Genomic DNA, 22443 nt, shown 5'->3' with positions numbered 1-22443 from the left:
TATGCTGATGCGATGAAAGGCACGGGGCGGCTTATCCAAGAAAGGTTAGAAGCAGGGGCGAACGCGTGCCTCGGGCGGAATTAGCATGCACAAGACAACACCAAGTGCCTACTTATCATGAGCAATGCGGAACGCGCTCGGGGTCACACAGAGAATTTAATTGTGTTCCATTATCATATTTAGGTTCTTTTACGGTAAGTCAAAAGTGAAAACTCAATGGGGCCTGATGTTACTTGTCATTCGACAGTCGCGATCGATGGAGACAACTTCTGCCGAACGGTAGCTCGCTTGACAAAATGGCTTTCTTTCGGTGCTGTGTTTTACTGTCGGTTTGCGCGTGCGTTTGTGCTATCGTGGGCCCAAACGGAACTAGGAGTAAAGCTGATTCTTATCTAGAAGCTTATTCGAAATCTCGCGTCGAAGCTGAAAAGTCCAAGCAGGGTGTTGTTATAGTAACCGCGAAGGACGGCGAGAAAAAGATATCGAATCGTGATGACAGTTTCTCTGGATATGATTACACGCCGTCCTATTCTAGCGGCGACACTTACAGCGGTTCAGGCCCGTCGAGTTTTTCGTCGTCGTCTAACAGTTACTTGCCGCCGACGAGTTTTGGAAACCCTGTTAAATTCGAGCCAGAAATTACTTACAACGCTCCGCCAAACAGTTATGGTCCTCCAGCGGCGCATTATGGCCCTCCAACGCCTAGTTATGGCCCTCCAACTCCTTCCTATGGAGGACCGCCTTCGCCTTCTTATGGGCCTCCAATTCACAAGCCGTTACCGCCCGTTTATGGGCCTCCGATCAATCCGTCGTACGGAGTCCCGTACACAGCGCCCGGCTTCAGCTTTCTAGACAAACTGTCTTTTAAATTGGATATTTTAACAATAGCGAAGTTAATGTTGAAATTCCTGATCTTTAAGAAAATAGTGACAATGATTGCTGTTGTTTGTATGCTGTTGGTGATTCCAAAATTGATATCTTTCAAGAAAGACAAGTTTGGAGACAATAACGAAGAAGATAGGCGCCTTGGAGGAACAAACTGTAAGTATTTAATTATCTGTGTACGTTAATAATGAAATATTTAAGGCAACAATTATGTATAATATCGCTCTTATAGAGATCGTTACATTAATATACTTAACTAAAAAGGTGTATCTATTGCGTAAATTTCAAGTGTATGCAGTCAATAACTAGAGGTCTCCATAATTAATATAAAATGTTAACCAAACGTCCCTTATTCCTGTTGCAAATAAAATATACTTTGTAATTTTATTGTTCCATAGTAAGACATTAGGCTTTACATTAAAAATAGACTGGAACGATATAGACGTGGTTTTAACTCAGGGTAGTCCCTTTCACCCTAGGTTAGTGATACCTGTGTTAAATAATTATTTTAGCACCTAAGTGAAGTATTTGTCTTGTATTCTATTACTTATTAGTAAAATTAATTAATTAAATTGTATAAAATACCCAATTATTTTTATACTTTTTAGTGCATATTGTATCTATTGTTTTGGAATACTGTTTTTGAATTCGGATGTTTTTTTGTTATTTTTGTTTTTTTTTAACATAAATTGAATTTATATTATGATTTACTTAAAAGCGTATTCTGCTCTTGTAATATTTGAAATAATATACTAAAAAAGGATATATAAAAAACGTGTTGGGAGATCATATAATGAGAAATATAAAAAAATAAACAGTATCTGTTAAGGTACACTGGGAATTATTTTACTTCAGGTACCTATTTCGCTGTCTCTTCTTAAAAATATTTTTCTTCCTTCTTTTCGTAAAAATAGAAATAACTGCAGTACTCCTTGGCTACCCACAACTGGTTATGGTATACCTTCCACAGAAGCCACAGTAGGAAGAATAGAACAGAACGTGCTCTGAAAACGTCACGAAACATCGGGTTAGCTAAAATAATAAAAAATGTAACTTTTACGCAACAACTAATGTAGGAACACAGTTAAAATTGCACGCGTTTTAATCCTCTAAAAAATTTTATTTCCATAAAAGTCGGTATTTAAAATTGTAAATTATTTTAACAAACAACAATTTTTTTATTATTTGGCTTAAATGTTTGTAGCACCTTTATGATCACATAAGTAATTGTTATTCATTCGAAATACGTAATTATTTGACAATTGTCCAACTCTCATCTGCCAAAAACTTTCTTCTATTTAAATATGAGTACATTTCTGAATACTTACTGTTTATACTTTCATCTAAGAAACATCACTAATGGAGTTCCCACTTCTGGTCTGATATACCCAAGTATCAGCTCGAACCATCTGACCGCAGTGCTCAGTAGAGTTGCTTGAATGGTCGGGATCCCAGTACTCTATTATCAGCTCAATCTCTTGGCTTTATGTACAGACGTCACTTCCATGTGCCTTCTACCGCTTAGCACCGGGAGGGTTCCGAAGGACTGTTCGACCTGCCGCCCAATCCCACAAGCTTAAAAATCATCCTTCCCATCTTGATGTGTGGCGTTCCTTCACAGTACGGTTTTCTAGGGACTTTCTACCATGTACTACCAAATTTCTTTCTTTTCTTTCCTTTACCAAACTTCAAGCTTTTTTGTGCAGAGTTTGCAGAACGATACGATATGGGTACCCTTAAAAAAAGCACCTATACCTAAAGGACCGGCAACGCTCCCGTGATTACCTGGGGTTGCATCAGGTGACCCATTTGCGAAAGAGTTTAATCAAAACCCATTGAAAATTTATCTGAGCTTAATTAAGAATAAGGCATGCAACAGAATTTGTCAAAAACAGATATTTTTCCGGTCAGATTACCCTGTCTTTTTTAAGAAAGTATCTAGCGTGCATTGCGGCTGAAAGAGGGAATCTCCCTCCTTCTCCTCCTCCAGGTACATCTTTTATAATTGAAATTATCGATAAAACTGATGTTTAATCTAATAGTATCACTATCTGTCTCTCTCCAACTAAATCAGTCCCTGTCGTATTTATAAACGCAATGTAAACTTACTCCAAGTTTAATATTAGTTACTTCTCCCTTCTCCCCGTCATGTAATTCTGTAGTGACTGATACAAAAAAAAAAGAGTTTTAAAGTATAATAATTAATTAATTATTATACGAAAATAATTGGTCCATATGAAATCTCAAGAAGCCTCTAAAATGTAATTTTCCCACCTCAATGAAAAGCTGTCTTTTAGTACGAGGGTCAAAAGTGGCTGATTCTGTCCCGGCAAGACGACTTTTGTCACTCTTACCAGGGACTAAAAGCGAGCTTGTCATCCAGGTGGGAAAAGAAATCGTATACGCACCACGTGAGATAAGTAGGACATTGCCACCCGCGATTGTCAATATTCCGCGGGTGAGAAAGACCTACTCTTCTCCCTAGGTATATATATTCTATTTTGGATTCCGATTTCAAATTTTGAGCTGAAAATTCGTGTTTTATTGAAGTAGGCTTTTGAGTAGAGACCTAGGTCCTAAAGAGTCATTAAGAGAAACATTTAAAGAAATAAACATTTTGTCTGTTGCTTCTCAATACATTTTTGATAATGTTCTGTATGTTCATAAGCACATTGAGGAATTTTCTAGAAACTGTGACATTCATAATGTTAACTCAAGGAACAAACATAAACTTGTTATGCCTACTACTCGGTTGGGTCGAGTTAGTAAGTCTTTTGTTGGGCGATGTATATGCTTCTACAATATGATCCCAGAAAATGTACAAAATAAATGTGTTACGAAATTTAAAAGAATTGTTAAAAAACGTTTGTGTGGGAAAGGTTATTATAGCATAAACAATTTTCTTAATGACACCACGGACTGGGAATAAAGCGAACACCCTCAGGCTCTTTAATTATAAATGTTTATTGTACGATATCACATTGTAATCCATATTTTATATTAAAAAAGAAAGCCCGCTGAGTTTCTTGCGCCCATTCTCAGGTCTGAGGCAGTCTCTTTTGAACGGGTGGTAGTTTTTGACGTTCAATAAGTGATTTTAAATCCTATTTTGAATAATAATATTTGAATTTGAGTACTCTAGTTGATTACATCTTCTATTAGAACCATTTGAAAGCTACAATTCTTGAGAAGAATTGCAAAAATTGCCTCCTATTGTTATTGACTGCATACGAGTACATTATTAATAATGGAATATGTTGATTTGATGAATATTGTTTTAGTAACGCAGTTGACGTCAGCTCAGCAGGTGCTAGAGAGAGCTATGTTTGTGTACGGAAGCCAGCAACCGACCTGCGGGGTCACGTGTAGAGTGCGCCGCGTGCTCGACGATATATACGAATTTCAACCGTATTTTAGGTAAGATAGGTCTATTTTTCTTTGACTGATAATATGATATTGATATATTACGTATTACATGAATGGATTATCAAGTAATGATTCGATTTATTGTAATAGTTTATATCACTGTTACGGTTGTTATTGTACAACTTTATTTGTACGAGCTCCTTTGTACAGGATGCCGGTTAGATAATGGGTACCACAACGCCGTGAAACAGTAATGTGTAAACATTATTGTATTTCGGTCTGAAAGACGCCGTAGCTAGTGAAATTACTGGGCAAATGACTGAACATCTTACGTCTCAAGGTGACGAGCGCAATTGTAGTGCCGCTCAGAATTTTTGGGGTTTTTCAAGCATCCTTAACGGCACTGCATTGTAATGGGCAGAGCGTATCAATTACCATTAGCTGAACTGATCAATTCTGCTCGTCTCGTCCCTTTTTTCATTAAAAAAAATGCCAGCATCATAATTAACAGCGCAAAAGCGGCCTAACACACATTAAGAACATTACTGTTTTTTAAACCATTGAAACTCATATGGCCTTACTGTGGAATATCACCTAAAAATAAATGGTGGTCTATTTCGAATATTTTTTTTATATCTTGAATACTTGCGGTAGGATAGTCACAGATATAATATAAAAGAACTGAGTTTGAAGCAATGTGTTGCGGGTTGAATTTCCACTCGGATCAGTGCTATTGGTTGAAAATGTGGGACTGAAAGCCAAGAACCACTTGTACAAAAGTGACTTTGTTGTGTGGTTTCTCATTTCGGCCGTAGTTTTATATCTCATCGAAGTTAACATGGCGGATGTGCACTACATCCTTGAGGTATGACTGACATAAAAATAATCCCTTCATATAATTTCATTATGTCAGATGCGAAGTTCCACCCGCATCACCTTGATATCTAGCATTCCAATTTCCAAGGCGAGCGTTTCATTAGAAATGTTTTTCCTACAGACACTTTTTGCAATCACCTTCCGGCTGCCTTCAAGTCTAGAGCAAACCCCCATCTTAAAGGCCCCGGCAATGCATCTCTTGTCCTCTGGTATATTACGCTAGTGTCCATGAGGTTCTGGTGTTATTACTTTCCATATTTTAGAACTAAAATGTGAAATACCTTAATACTATTTCATTAATGCACAGTATAATATACACATTCAACTTTTCACACAGCACTAATGTTGCACAATACGTCAGCTGTGTTTTTTATAAAAATAAGGGACGAGATGAGCAGGACGTTCAGCTGATGGTAAATGATACGCCCTACCCATGACAATGCAGTGGCGCTCAGGATTCTTGTAATTACAATATTGCGATCGTCACCGTTGTGGTACCCATAATCTAGCCGGCTGCCTGTGCAAAGGAGCCTTCCACTGGCAAATATATTATAAATATCAACAGATATACTGCTATAAGCATCAAATCCAAAAAGTGTCTTACCAACACGTATGTCAGTAAAAACATGGGGCAACCATATTTTTTTATTTTATCGATTTGATGCGAATGGATCAATATTATGGGTATGCTAACCACATCGCTAATTCCTTGGTAGCTTGACGTGAATACTACCATCACATTGTATTCATCATTATTTGACTGGTTTTCTCTGGGGTCATGCTTCAAGTCGAACTGTATTTTTATTTTTTTTTAATGAAAATAAGGGACGAGATGAGCAGTACGTTCAGCTGGTGGTTATTGATCCATTGATCCATTACAATTCAGTTCCACTCAGGATTTTTGAAGAACCCAAAAATTCAGATTGGCATCGGCACTACAATTGCGCTCGTCACCTTGAGACATAAGATGTTAAGTCTAATTTACCTAGTAATTTCACTAGCTACGGCGCCCTACATACTGAAACACAATAATGCTTATACCTTACTGCTTGACGGCAGACATAGGCGCCGTTGTGGTACCCATAATCTAGCCGGCATCCTGTGCAATTGGAGCCTCCCACTGGTAAAAACTTGTACATGAGCATTAGGATAAAATACTTGCTTCATTCATTAGCTATATATATCCTCTCCAAACACAGCTTTGATATTGCCTAAGGCCTACGCCATCTTTATTTTTGAAAGCCGAATCAATTTACTTTTTGACTTTCAATTGGTTACCTATACTTCTAGCTGTCATGTGAAGAAGTTTGACTCTGTAATCTCGTAAATTATTTAATGAACTATGGTCGTTTTTTTTTTCACAGGGTGAGCAATACGGATGGTGAGAAGAATGAATGACCTATGTCTACAAGTGCCATATTATACTTATATCGATAGATAGTGTTGTAAATTATTTATTTTATTTATTTCGTTTCTAAGTAAATTGTTAACATTTGTTTTGTGTTTTATTTTCATATACCAATACCATTTACAATTATTATTGTAATTACGTACCTACAGGTATCCAAATCTTCAATGCGCACATAATCTAGAAGCCCAAAACTTTCTTTTGAGATACTAATTCCCCCTTGTCACCAATATTTTTGGGAACAAGTTATCTTTTTTGTTTTTTCTTTAGCTTCTAATATTGGTTTGTTCTCGCACAGGCGCATAAAACAATCGCCTGCTATTTCTAAGTCTGAGAGAAGCTCACGCACTGCATTTTTTTCATATATTTATTTAAAGCGTTAAAATTTACATTAATATAACATCAAACCACAAATCATGAAGAGTTGTCCGGATTGCTAACATGAGTTGAGAGTTTACTTCAAGAGGTGTATAAAAAAAGTACTAGTTTAGAAAGGCCAGGTGTATGATTAAGGTTGGGGCGTGAACAAATATTTTTAGATTCCATAAGTATGTATGCCTTCTAGCAAAACCAGGAATTGAATAATAGAGAAGGAAGGGATAGCAGGAAAACTATTATTTGGGTCGCTATGTTTATTGTACAAATTATAAATCATTTCCCAAATACCTTGATATATTTGGAAGTTGTTAATTGCTAAACAACGCGTAACCTAATGAAGAACTAGGTTATTTTCATCAATTTAATACTCAATGTGTCAAAATTAACTGTACCTTCTTTGTAATGAAAGCGTATTATTATCACATGCTAATTAGAAATACTAAACAGGTGTCAATTAACAACGCATTTACCGTTTCTGCGTAATTTTTGCATAGTGTTTGTAAAAGATTCAGAGGGGTCATTGTGTTAGGAGGTGAGTAATTATCATATTGTCATGATGCCAAGAAATACTTATTAATTGTAGTCGGTAGATACGGGTGCAAATACAAAATACCTACGTCGTGTGTTTGTGACAACACGACAGAAAGGAAAAGTTTATCAAGGCTAGGTTTATAATAGATACGAATTTCAACTTTTTTGTTCAAAATTCACAATGAATTAGCCTTAATACAGTGTGGCATTACTATCAACGATGGCGACATTAAAGGAACACACTGGTGAACTACTTAACCTTAATCATAAAAAAAAACTAATGATTAAAGTAAATAATTGAAATTTTAAAACATTATCGGTGTTATTACAAAAAAATTAAACGTGTTTTAAAAAAATTCTAATACAAATCCTTGTCTTTCTGTTGTTTAGCGTCAATCTTTAGATGTCGCTTAAATGGTTAGACAATGTGTAACAAAACACTTGTCTAAGCCATGTGTATATATTTTTTTTTTGTAATAACACCATATATATTTCATCATAATCATCATCACCCCGACGACATCCACTGCTGGACAAAAGATTGGCCTTGGATTGGCCTCTCCCTGCGCTGCCCTCATCCAACGTATTCTGACGATCTTGACCAGATCGTCGGTCCACCTTGGGGGGGGGGGGGGCTACCAACACTGCGTCTTCCGGTACGTGGTCGCCATTCGAGGACTTTTCTGCCCCAACGCCATCTGTCCGTCAAACTATGTGCCCTGCCCACTGCCACTTCAGTTTCGCAATCATTTCGCCTACGTCAGTGGCTTTGGTTCTCCTACGGATCTCCTCATTTCGATCTCGCAAGGAAAATCCGAGCATAGCCCTCTCCATTGCCCTCTGAGCGACCATGAGCTATCATCAGGCCCATAGTTAGCGACCACGTCTGCGTACCGTAAGTCATCACTGACAACGCACACTGCTTGAAAACCTTCATCTTCAGACACTGTCGTATTTGGGACAACATTCTACCTATATATTTAAAAAGAAAACAAAATTTTAATCACCTTACGTGGGCGGTACTTACTAGTTCTGAAAAGCTACAGCACGGCGAGAGACAAGTAGGTGTCAGTGCCTACGCTAGCACGCGGCTACTAGATTACTAACAAATTGATTTATTTAAGTGAATTATATGTATTTTATGATTTCGTTTTTGTAGCATTACCCGTGCGTTCATTTGATGTTGCCATTGTAGGAATTGCTCTGATAATTTTTCTAACTGATCGTGCTCCTGTCAAATTGACTTTTAGTGGTTTAGCGCTAATAACAAACTAAATACATTAAATTACCGTACCGAACCGTACCAAATGTCAAAAATGTAGTCTGTAGATGCACGTGGTTTGTTAAACGGAAAGGTGATAGAACCGATGGAATCTGCTATATTTCTTGGCATAACTCTAGATTCCAAAGTACAATGGGGCCCTCATATTGAAGGATTGGCGAACAGACTTAATTCTGCAGCATACGCGGTTAAAAAGATTAGACAATTAACCGACATAGATACGGCGCGACTAGTATACTTTAGTTACTTCCATAGTATTATGTCCTATGGTATATTGCTATGGGGCAACGCTGCCCATATTAATACAATATTTGTGCTGCAGAAGAGGGCTTGTCGCGCTATTTATAACCTAGGTCCTAAAGAATCATTGAGAGCAAAATTCAAAGAAATTAACATCTGACTGTTGCTTCCCAATATATTCTTGATAATGTAATGTATGTTCATAGGCACATAAGTGAATTTTCTATAAACTGTCATAAGCATAATGTTAACACCAGGAACAGACAAACTTATAATGCCTACTACTCGGCTAAGTCGAGTTAGTAAGTCTTTTATGGGGCGATGTATATGCTTTTACAACAAGATCCCAGAAAATGTTGAAAACAAAAGTATCACGTTATTCAAAAGAATTGTTAAAAAACGTTTGTGTGGTAAAGGTTACTATAACATAAATGACTTTCTTAATGATACCACAGACTGGGAATGGAGAGACCGCCCTCAGGCTATAATTGTACAATATTACTTTGTATAGTTTATTTTTTCGATGAAAAAAAAGCCCGCTGAGATTTTGCGCCCGTCTTCTCAGGTCTGAGGCATTCATTTTGGAATGGGTGGTAGTTTTTGACTTTCAATAAGTGATGTCACATCCTATTTTGAATAAAAATATTTGAATTTGACCCGACTACCTGAACGAGTGGAGAGGAGACGAGAGAAGATTAGCCGCGAGGCGGTCAGGTTATTTCGACCAAAGCGGAGAGGAGAATTGTAGCGGGGAGGAGATGTGAGCTCTGCAAAGCGGAGATGAGAGTTGTGAGAGCTCGAAATCAGTCAACTGATATCTAGGAAAGGAAGACGTCATGTCGTTACAAATGTTATATTTTAAGTTGCTTGAGGAAGAGGAAACAAACAAACTTAACTGAAAATATTATATTAAAAAAGAACGGCATGAATAACAACAAACACTTTATTACCGACTTTATTATGTTAATGTAATTCTATAAGAATATTTTTGGAGCCTCCTCCTTTGTTTGAGTTAATACTTCGCTAAACGGTTAAAAATACGGAAGGAACGAAAGTGAAGGAAGGAAAGAAGTGTGCGAGACGCGGGGAAGGAAGCGCGGCGCTTTGCAAGGCTAGTGGTTACAGACATCTCACATCTCTCTGCCTCACATCTCGCGCTTGCTTGCTCGCGGCACAAAATCAAAGATAAATGAGACATCTCTCCTCTCTGCTTGGTCCATTTCCACTGAAGCTAAGCGGAGAGGAGATGTGTAAGTAATCTGATTAGTTATTTTATTAACGCATCTCTTCTCCTATCCGCTTTGGTGGAAACCGGGCCTAAGGACTGAGCACTGTTAAGCTATAAACGCGCTTAAATTTTTTGATAATTTCTGTGCTCTAAAATTTATTTATAGCCATTTTACAACATTTATTTTATTGTTGAACAACTTTTTCCAATCTAAATCATCAATTTAATCCTTTATTGTTTATATACTTTTATCTAAGTCTAAAATATGACTGTAGCCTTCCGCTGAAGCCTAGTGTTCATATCACCACGGCTGTATTTACTATAATGTCTGTATTTTGGACCCTCTGATTAAACAGAACTGAAAAAATAATAACATGAATGACTTTCTTAATTATACCACAGATTGGAAACTGAGCAACAGCCGTCAGGCTATTTAAAATAAATCTGTTTGTGCTTAACGAAATTTTATTAAAAAAAGAAGCTCGTTGAGTTTCTTGCATCTTCTTGTCAGGTGTGAAGTATTCATTTCCGATTGGGTTTGAATTTAACTATCAATAAGTGATATCATATTATATTTTGAATAAAAATATTTGAATTAAATGAAATTTGGACCTTGTCTTAGATTCATGTGTCTACAATGTGTGTTTAGGTGCTTCTTAAGGTCTGTTCTGTTTTAATGACAAATCGTTAGAAACAACTGAATTACGACAATTAAGGAGTACGTACACAAATAACAATTAGAGAATGTTTTCACTTATTTCGGTGAAACTGCACTTTCCCCGTATCACCAACGGCATCAAAGTTCGTTCCAAACAATGCTACACACGGTACCGTAACTCGATGACTGTTGAATACTAATAAGCAACCACGTCACTGATATTGTCTTCCTTTTTTAAATTCAAATTGAAATAAATATCTTTTAATAGCATTCTTTTGACAACCTTCTTCGATAAAAAACCAATATAGCTCTACTGCCAAATACAAAATGCCAAAATTCATATGAAAATCCATATTGTGGTATAGTTTAGCGGCTAGTCCAAATAATTTAATATGTTGTGTAATTTGAAAATGGAACGATCTTTCTCTCTAAAACATGGCAAGCAAAGAGGTAACTTAACAAAGGATTTATTTAAATTTCGAACTGGCTTGAAAAAAGTGATAAAGTGGAGGTTTAGGTTGGTTGGTTTTTGCCCATAAACTTAACGGGGGTTTTTCTTGTAATTGAGTATTATAGTAAAAATGTAACTTTTACGCAAAAATCTAATGTAAAAACACAGTTACAATTACACGCATTTAATCATTTTAAAGTGTTTTATTTAAATGTGTAACACTCAAAAGTTAATCAAAGAAAATACTTCGTCCATCATTCCAATGCTTCTTATGCTGTCCGCTGCAGTGATCTACTATTCTTTATTTTTTAATATGTAGAACTGTAGCAGTATGAATTTCAAGGATATTTTAAGACTTTTAGCGCGTTCCGAAATTTTTACGATTTATTTGTGTAGATAACAAGTTTTTTTAAAGGGTGTTTAAAATTAACTTTAAGATTTACAATTTTGTTGTAGCACCTTACAAATTAATTTGTCATGTATATTAAGCCATTGTAAAATACTCTATTTGGTTTAAAAGAGTGGCCGTTAAGTTTCTTGTATGTTCGTCTCACGAGCTCTAGTTTTTTCCGAACATATGGTAGATTCAGTAATTTAAATTATTATCTATTATTACATACTAATTACCTATTTAAAAGGCGAAGCATTTATGGCTGTAATCGCGACGGCCGCCTTCTTGAAGGTACCTATTGAAAATCTGTGTTGGGTTAATCCCAACTAATATCCTACGTAGCAAACCTTTTTTACACAAAACACTGCAAACACCTAAGTTGATGTAAAAAAAGCTTTACTTTAGTTTTTTTCTATCTTTCCTGATATATATATTAGTTTTAGATTAGGCATGTATATTATATTCATAATTAACTATATACTTAGGTATACATATACTTAAATAGGTTTTTTGAAAATTTTCACATTAAGTATTTGTTATTATATATTGTAAATGTTTCCCTGTATTTGTACTGTTTGTTCCAATTAAAGACATCCTTGTTTACATAAATTAATTATTCTATAATGATATAAGCTAAGTTTAAGCATAATTGAATATTGTTTTTTATTGACTCATTTTGATACTCAATGTAATTTTTGTGCTGCAGAAAATTGCTGTTCGAACAACTTAATTCAAAATTCTGATGCAATGAATCTATTATTATCTAGTGATATTACTTGTTAGTGAGTATTATATAGTAAAAACGCTTTGAAAACGTCTTTCATTGTCTGCTATTCTTTCACGGCCTGACTATCACAATCGTACCTTATTATACGGCGAATGAAGTGATTATAACCCGTACGAATAATGAATTTGTTTCATAAAAACGATATAGGTAGGTCTGACAGCGAAATAGGGATGGCAGATAGGTGGTGTTACATGTGCGAGTGAGAGCGAATCATTAGTGGCGGCCATTTTAGAATCGTTTCTTTCTTGGCACGGGTTATGCAATGTGATGACCTTGTCATACGAATCTAATCCAGTGATAACTTAATGGCTGGCAGTTTTTTTAAACCTATAAGTATCTACAGTTTACGCACTTACCTACCAAGTTTATTTCGCATAACGTTATGTGAACAAAAACTACGTTTTAAAAAACCGACTTCAAAAACTAAAATATATAAAATAACTGAATTAAGATTTAATTTAATACAACTCTATTGCAAACCTAATTCCTTTAAGATTAATCAAATACCTACTATTATTTATATGTGCTAGTTATTGTTAGGGTTTAAGACGAAAAAATGCTGTTCGTAAACGTTCTCGTGAGATACTGAAATATTGTAAAGAACGTTTGTTAGCTACGAATGACGCGTAGGCTATGGCCAACTTATTGGGAAACGCGTTACTTATAATTTATAATAATATAAGTAATATAGTTAACCTAAATAAAAATTAAAAAAGCCGTACGCAAACTATAATTACTTACATCATCCACGTAAACAAACATATTCATAAAAAATGTTCATAAAATGAAAACTATTGGGCAAAACTATGTCATTTTTATCGGACCAAATAGCAAACGTTCTGCATCAAACTAAATAATATTCACGAAAATCTAATCATAAATCTGAGCGTAATGTACATACATTAAAAAAATTATCAATCGAATTGAGAACCTCCTCCTTTTTGAATTCGGTTAAAAACAAGTGTGTGCTTACGAACACGATCAGAAGAAATCTTTAATACGAAATTAGTGCAACATTTTTATTCGTTTCGTACTCTTAAAGTAAGCAATAGCAATTTTTTTGGAAAAATAAATTCTAACCGATCGCGTTGCCTTCGTCGACTCGAATCGACTTTACCCCAACGAGTGTTACTACTCCGCCTTATTCTTCCTCCTAGCGTCGTTTTCCTCATTACTGCGGGTCGTGACTTCCCCGCTGCATCAGTTTCTCCCGTACGATTTCGCTCCATCTGCTGCGATCCTTAGCTTCATGAAGGGCATTGTGGAAGCTGATGTTCAGAGACGATCGTATTTGGTCCGACCATCTCGTGGGACTGCGTCCTCTGGGACGTTTGCCATCTACCTTGCCTGTCACCATCAGCTGTTCAAGATTGTGACCCTCCTTACGAGCAATATGTCCGTCCATAACTGAATATGGAGAAAACTAGTGAAGCTCCAAAACTCCGCCTTATTCATGTAAAATACAGTGCTTGGCATGCCTAATAAAGTTTTCACTTCACATTCTTCACAAGTTCGAAATATAGAATAACAAAACATATCGTAGTCTCGTATAATAGTGTATTGTATATAGATTTTACCTACAAAACTAAATGGTGGTTTCGTATTTCCCTGTTTTTCCATAGAATAATGAAGCTACCAAAAATTTTTTTGATACAATATTTTCAGGAAGAACGAGTATATGTCTCTTTTTTTTTCGTTTTAATTTTTTCTCAAAAACCTTCAAAATTGTTAAAAGGCATTTATTTTCTCAAAATTGATTCCTTTAGAATTCTTTTTGATGTCATTTCTTATACTACTAGATACTACTACCGCTTCGGAAACAGATGGCGCTCTGAGAGAGAAGAAGCGGCGCAAGAAACTCTCCCAGCATTATTTTTAAGCGCTCTTTTCAATAAAAATACACAGTATTGTAGTCATTTCTATCGCTATAAAATAATCACAATCTAGTCCCAGGCTGTCCGATCATTTAGATATTCAGCAGTGGAGTAATAGGATTTACGACAGAGCCACAGAGCTGAGTCTATCTGCTAGATGGGCAATATGTGGACCCTACTGAAGCTTTTTATCTAACGTGATACCCAAGAAGACCCTAGTGTCCACAAGTTCCAATCTCTGGTCATTTATAAGTACGTTGGTTTGTACCTCCGCTGTGTTTGGTGTAATGAACCGTAAACACTTTGTTTTTTTACTGTTTAAGTGCAGATTATTCGTCTCAAACCAACGCACTATCTTTGAGAGTGCATTGTTTACCTCGTCATCAATATCCACACGTCGCTTCACTTTAAAAATCAGTGAAGTATCATCAGCAAACAATACAATCTCATGGATATCATCTACCACAAAGAGTAGATCGTTAATATATATAAGAAACAAGAAAGGACCGAGAATAGAACCCTGTGGAACACCTATCCCCACAGGTTTACCCGAAGACCGTTTGCCATTTACATCGACTATCTGAACTCTTTCGCTTAAATATGATTTTAACAGATTTAGGGCTCTATTTTTTCACTCCATAATGTTTTAGTTTTACGAGTAAAGTTTCATGGTCTTTGGACAAATCACATAAAATGCCCAATGCATCCTGTGACTCTTCTCAGGCGTCAAAGATGTGCTCAATGAGTCTAGTACCCGCATTAATTGTTGATAAGCCCCTAGTGAAACCAAACTGATTTTTGTTCATTAATTTACTAAAATGCTATGCAAAATTGTAGCTGTTGAAGCAAAAGATTTCAAAAATTTTACTAAAAACAGGCAGCACTGAAATAGGTCTGAAATTAGCAGGGTCAAAAGAACTGCCCGATTTAAACAAAGGTATAATTTATTTTTGACAGGATATAGGATATAGGAATTGAAGACTAAGTTGTAGTGAAAATTAGCAGTTTCACCACAGTGTAAAAATGGTATCGTATTTACCAAATTATTTATAAACCTCTCAAGACGGCTACCCGTAACTGGTATAATCGTCACCTTTTTTGGTCTGACATTGTCCAATCTTGTATTTACTTTTATAAGTTGCCCACTATGGTCGGACTGAAGATTATTAATTATAGGTTTACTAGTAATAGTAACATCTGTAAAAATATTATCTAAACAGGTTGCTGTTGTAGAAGTGATTCTAGTAGGTTTCCAAAATACATTGAACAAATTAAAACTGAAATAATTTTTTAAGGCTAGTACAATTGGCCGAAGGTGCAAGCAAGTTTATATTAAAATCTCCATACACTATAATTGACTTGCTGGTTTTGCTAAATTTTGATAGTACCTCCTCCATTCTATGTTGGAATTGTTCATATGATGCAGTGGGGGGGCGGTATACACTTACAATAATAAATTGCTCTAGTTCTATACAAGCTATCTCAATTAGTTGTTCTATAGAGAGTTTAACAATATCTCTTCTATTTTTACATTTTAATCTATTATTAATAATAATTAGGGAACCTCCATGTATTGCCCTACTTCTACAAAAAGAACTGACTACTTTATGTTCGCTAAAACTAAACTGGAGCTGATGACTCTTACGCCAATGTTCTGTAATACATAATATATCTATATTACAGCAGCTCAAAAACAGTTCAATTTCTAATTCCTTACTAGAGATACCTTGTATATTCTGGTGAACAATATTTATGAGCTTTATATTATGGTTATCCCTAGCAGTAACATTTATATTTGGTGAATGTTGCCTATTTTGTATGATATTGCAAGAGTTTTCCTCCCTTGTCAAATAACTTAATTTAAATTAATTGAAGAAAAATCTTCATTTTTATATTTTTGTACATTAGTACTAATAAATTCCCCAATAGAGGCTTGTATGTCGATTATTTTATAATTTTGCCCAATTGCATTTTTATTAAATAATACTACAGAGGAAGTAGTTTGTTGACTAAATTAGGATTACGTATTCGTCTGAAGAGGGCGGTATAAGAATGGCATTATCTACGATTTTTGAAGTCATATTTTCTTATATCGTTAGATGATTAATAAAAAACAAAACGTACAAACATAGCTTTAGCATATTTAGATTTTGTGACAAAAATTCTCCTCTCTAGAAGCATTATCAAGGGAGAAAAAAGGGGAATACGTTTGTATGGAATAACGCTGCTAGCGTCTCCTCTTAAAAGTAATAGGTCTTGAGGATATAATTTAAATTCCGGCAAAGCAGGGGGCATAATAGATCCTAGGATTTAAGTGTATTTTAATACCCAAATCTTAATCAAATTAAAACTAAGTAGGTACCTACTCTACAATTTACAGCTATTATAGATTCCAATAAAAAACTTTGTAAGTATTTTTGTTATGTACCTACACGGTTTATGGTTATCCAGTATCCTCCTTTCAATTATCATTTTATGTCCCACACCCGCCTGTTACTTTAGATAATTTAAACCAATTTAAGCAATTGTGACCTGGTTGTACACTCACATATCCGAAGTACCAGTATAAAGATTAATCGTAATATTATTCCAGGAAATAAGGCCGAACTTGGATTTGACATAATTTCGTTGTCTGGAAGAGGTCGCGTGTAGCACAAACCGTTTATTTTCATTCTTATAAATTGAGGTATTGATAATTTGTTTTCAGAAGATGTGGTCAAGTATTTAAAATATTTGATATATTATGATTTATAACATTGAGAAAAAAGTTTTTAAACGTAGGTACTGCGCATACAAAGTAGTGTTAAATATTATAGTATAGTAAGTAAGTTAGAGGGCCTACGGCGAATAACCGTTTAATGCAATATGTATTTATTTTTTGTTTCACGTTGCTAGTTAAGGTAATTAACCTAACTTAATGGAAAACTTACTTCTCAATTTGAAATCATTTACCCAATATTTAGGACAAACATTAAGAAGTATCAATAAAACTACATAAAGAAAGAACTGTAGGGTAATGCATACACAGCGCAAGGCTTTACTTTTATTAAGGCTATATTTTTACGTGACAAGCATGCAGATGCAGCAGCTCACTTGATGTCAACGTGCACCACCTACCGATAACAGTGATAATATGATCTTGGTCGTAACGCACAACAAAACAACTTAAGTAGTAGCAAACTGGATCGCACCTACTGCTCCGATCGAACTCAGCACATAGATATATAGTGTTGAGGCACTCTAATACAATACGCATTAAATTGATCTATTGTACAAAATAAGCCTAATAGTGAGGAAATACGAGTACCGGTTAGCAAGCGAGCGAGCCGGTATTACCGCAGACGTCGCGGGGAGAAGGGGACGCCTTTCTCTTTCATTACCGCATCACATCGCTTATCCATCTAGTTGTCAAGTTGACCCACGGTTAGAATTTATGCACAGAAAAATGAGAACTGCAATAATTACATAAAATATCACGGTAATTGTAAGGTATTATTGAGGTGGATTTTTTATGGGAGGGCTCTGTAATTCTGATCCGCAAAATTCTATGGCTTGGGTCTATGGAACCAGATCAGTCAGAGTAAAATTTGCCAGAGTAATAAATGTATAGACGAGAATAATTATACAAATTGTAAGTGTTATAACAAAAAAAGAGGTTTATGCCGTCGTATGAAATATAATGTAATTTTGCCTTTAAGTTTTGCCTCGATGAAGTTTTTAATTCCGTCGTGTGATCCTAAACCCACTGACCTGTATAAATACCACTGCACAGGCTGTTCCATACGTTTAACAGCAATTTTTTTTAACTAATTTTGACGTTATAATACAAATGGCTGCGATGGAACGTACAATACTCTGAAGTATTTTTACATTTTGAATTAATTTTGTTCGTTTTACGTGTTATTTATACTTCAAGAAAAAACGTAATGTAAAGAAATTCCCACCATCTATCGAATTTTGCTGAGGTTGTCATCACTAGTTTTAGTACCGCAGACTCTCGCTACATGGCCAACAGCGCCAAAATGCCGAATATCAAACAGGCACAAAAGCACTTTGACAGCCGCCAGTCAGTGGTATATAGAGATATATTATGTTAGGTTCTTTTCTTTTCTATTGATCAATATATTTAGTTTTTCTGCTATAAGAAAATCTCATCGTCCGTCCTGGGAAAAGTCGGATTGAACCGATAGTCTGAGATAAGATTGGACAACCCTGCTTATCGACAACAATGCTTATAACTATTTTAAGATAGCCTCGTTAACAGTTTCATGTCATTCCATTCAACCTTGATGTGTCATTATCGATCTATTCTGATATATATAGCAAGTTAATTTACGGTTAATAATATACTAGCTGACCCGACAGACGTTGGTCTGTATACAGGGTGTCCCAAAGTTATGGGACATGAAGGTAAAGTACCTTAAATATCGAAGATAGGCTGTTTTACTGAAAGAAGACTTTATGTTATTTTTAAAAGTTAGTACTTCTGCATTCAAAGATTTTCTAAAAATTACTTGCCTCGTCTGGGAATCGAACCGACTGAAATGTAAAAAAAAACACCCCTACTTTTATAATGCCAATCGAAAGAATGGCCAAAAACTAATAACTCTTCTAAGTAACATAGTATTTTAAAAGAAAGGAACAACGTAAAATGAATGTTTTCCTACTTGGATTGGTACGAATTGACCGATTAGATGGCAATGATAAGAAAATCAACAGGCAGCGGACTCATTAAAAGAATGAATGAATGAACTTATTCAAGATTTTTTTTATCATTTTATGGTGAATACTCGATATGATATGGCACAATTCTGTTTGTAACTCGCCCACGTTCTCGTATCGTTTTTTGTATAGCATATCTTTCACATATCCCCAAAAGAAGAAATCTAATGGTGTAAGGTCCGGGGATCTGGCCGGCCTTCTAATCGGTCCATTAGTACCAATCCAAGTAGGAAAACATTCATTTTACGTCGTTCCTTTCCTTTAAAATACTATGTTAATTAAGAAGAGTTATTAGTTCTTGGCTGCGCAACATCCGAGAGTGGACTGGCATCGCGAGTGCGGCAGAACTATTTCGCCTCGCGAAGGACACACAATTGAAACTACAAAGCTGACCGCCAACCTTCGCTAGTCGGAGAGGCACGCGAAGAAGAAGACTTCTTAGAAGATTAGTTTTTGGCCATTCTTTCGATTGGCATTATAAAAGTAGGGGTGTTTTTTATTACATTTCAGTCGGTTCGATTCCCAGACGAGGCAAGTAATTTTTAGAAAATCTTTGAATGCAGAAGTACTAACTTTTAAAAATATCATAAAGTCTTCTTTCAGTAAAATAGCCTATCTTCGATATTTAAGGTACTTTCCCTTCATGTCCCATAACTTTGGGACATCCTGTATAATAAATAAAATACAGTTTTTTATGAGTTTGTCAAAAATATTTCATATCTGGTCGACCGAGCCTTGCTCGGATTTTTAAGAATGTACAAAACTTGAACAAAAAAAAACTAATAGGACATCTGAATTCGAACCGGGGTCTTCTGCTTTCCGGATGACCCAATGTCCCATCTGAGCTATTATAGTCTTGTATATAATGGCGAAATTTACATTTGTATTCTAATGTTATTGTAGCTGTTTCTCAATAAAACACGGGTAAAACTACATTTTTTTAAAATTTAACCTAAGATTTTAGATAAAGAAATTTCATGAGAGGAGTTTTTTAAATGTAAGGAAGACATCTTAAAATTGTAAATAATTTGAATTCAGAGACAGTGTAATATTAAAAGTATTTTCTTGAAGCCCGGGTTAGCAATATGAATTATACGACTACTTTTTTGTTTAATATCCTTAATGTTATAACCACAGTAATAACATGTACAATAATATAATATTGTATATATATACCTACACGAGGGGCGTTCAATTTACTCCTTTTACGTACTCAATAATTTTTTTAATTATTTATTTATCGCGTGCTAGTCATCAGCATGTCGGTGACGCGAACCCATTGGATTTTCCCCAACCAAAAAGCCGAACGCGGCTAAAGAGGTCTTCACTTCAAAATTTTATTTGTTTTTTTTACATCAGTAGGAATTCTGGGAACCCAGCACGAGATAAAAACTGAAAACAAAAGGCATAAAAAGGTACCACAACGGCGCCTATTTCTGCCGTGAAGCAGTAATATTTAAACATTACTGTGTTTCGGTCTGAAGTGCGCCGTGGCTAGTGAAATTACTGGGTAAATGAGACTTAACATCTTATGTCTCAAGGTGACGAGCGCAAAGTAGTGCCGCTATTTTTGAGTTTTTCAAGAATTCTGAGCGGCACTGCATTGTAATGGCAGGTCGTATGATATACCATTAGCTGAACGTCCTGCACGTCTCGTCCCTTATTTTCATTAAAAAGAAAAGGGACGTACGAGGATACCATAATAATTACCATATATTATACCATAAGAGAGAAGCACATTCACCGTGCTAATAATATTATGCTAATATTATAAAGCTGCAGTTTTTCTTTGTGTTGCCTGTCGCGTTTATATAATTGTCTTTGTGTATGACCGACAGATTCATAAGGAAGAGTTATAGGCTATCTAACATTAACGATAACTACGCTACGAGTAACTATGGGCCTTATGAGGAAGCTCATTGTCGCTCAGAGGGCAATGGCTTTTCTTCAAGTTTCCTTGCGAGATCGAATCAGAAATGAGGAGATCCGTAGGAGAACCAAAGGTACTGACATAGCCCAAATGGTTGCGAAACTGAAGTGGCAGTAGGTAGGGCACATTGCTCGACGCACAGATGGCCGTTGGGGCAGTAAAGTCCTCGAATGACGACCACGTACCGGAAGACGTAGTTAGTAGGCCCCCCAAGAACAAGATGGAGCGACAGATCGCCAGAATACGTTGGATGAGGGCAGTGCAGGACCGATCGTCATGGCGATCTCTTTGGGGGAGGCAGTTGTACAGCAGTGGACCTCTTTCGGATAAATTGGTGAATGAAAATGATGATCTAACAATATGATATATCTCGAAGCTACTACTAAGTTATAGGTATGTCTCAAGGGAAAAGCGCACCCCGAATTGTTCTACTCGGGTGCCTAATAATAATATGGCGTAATAGTTTGTGATGTATAAATATACAATGTTCAACAAAACTATATATCGTCAGTATATTTGCATATTTCTTTCAAAAAAAACACAAAACACATTATAAAAAATTATTTTACGTGTATGATATAGCGCGGTACTGTTACATAATAAAGATCCCCCCTAACCAACTCTCGTCTGACCTGGATCGCCTCTTGGCAACCGGGGATAATCAGACGCATTTACGCACTAGTCCCAATTAGATTGCACTTTCTGTGCTATATCCCAACGGATACTCCATAGGGAGTGCCGCTTGCGCCTCTTTCTCCTCTAGAGAGGGTCGCCTTCGATGAAGGCTCAGAGGACACTAGCCCGAAGCCAATCTCAGGTGGTGTTTAGTTGGAAGGAACTTAGGTTTTATGTGAGTCCCACATAACTAACGTAGACTTAGGTTGCGTTGGTATGCATGAGCATTCACCACCTCCCTCCCGTCGTTATCCCGGAGGCTAGCCCTTTCCCTTTGTCTGGGCGCCAAAAAAAAACATAATAATAATATATCCCTAGTAATTTGTCGAGCAAAACCATGAGCGTGAAAAGCGACAATGAACTTGTTGTAGTCCATTGTTATGCCCGCACCGACTGCTATAGTTCCCGACAAGTGCAGCGATCAACGAATATTGAGGTCACCGCTAATGTACCCACTTACATACATGCATAGGTATAAACCTAGTTGTCACCAATTACACGCTGTCAACCATAGACTATATTGCGATCCAAGTTATTTACAGAATTCTACAGAAACCTCTTTGGTGATATAATGAATATTTTGACTGCATTGTCAGTACATGCTCTAAATAGTGATTTTCATTTTTATAACACTAGAAATAAGGGATTGCTTGTAACTGATTCTAGTAGGCTTCATAGGCTACATAATAGCTTTAAGGGTAAATGTATACACTTTTATAATAAAGTCCAAGCCACTGTTCAGGCATTATCTATAAATAAAT

The 22443-nt window shown here is 36.0% G+C and overlaps 2 protein-coding genes across 3 annotated transcripts in view; both read left to right on the top strand.

Moving 5' to 3' along the window:
* LOC126975292 (protein unc-13 homolog 4B) overlaps positions 1-22443 on the top strand; it is a 101263-nt gene that overhangs the window by 522 nt on the left and 78298 nt on the right. The gene's annotated exons all lie outside the window — the stretch shown is intronic.
* Positions 232-6622, top strand: LOC126975329 (uncharacterized). Its single transcript, XM_050823175.1, has 3 exons — positions 232-1041; positions 4167-4302; positions 6492-6622. The coding sequence occupies exons 1-3, from the start codon at positions 297-299 to the stop codon at positions 6523-6525; spliced, it is 915 nt and encodes a 304-aa protein (XP_050679132.1). The 5' UTR covers positions 232-296; the 3' UTR covers positions 6526-6622.

The sequence above is a fragment of the Leptidea sinapis genome, chromosome 35 (genome assembly GCF_905404315.1).
Source record: "Leptidea sinapis chromosome 35, ilLepSina1.1, whole genome shotgun sequence".
Classification (NCBI taxonomy): domain Eukaryota; kingdom Metazoa; phylum Arthropoda; class Insecta; order Lepidoptera; family Pieridae; genus Leptidea; species Leptidea sinapis.
Note: the sequence above shows the minus strand (reverse complement) of the source record. Positions and strands in the feature narration are given on the sequence as shown.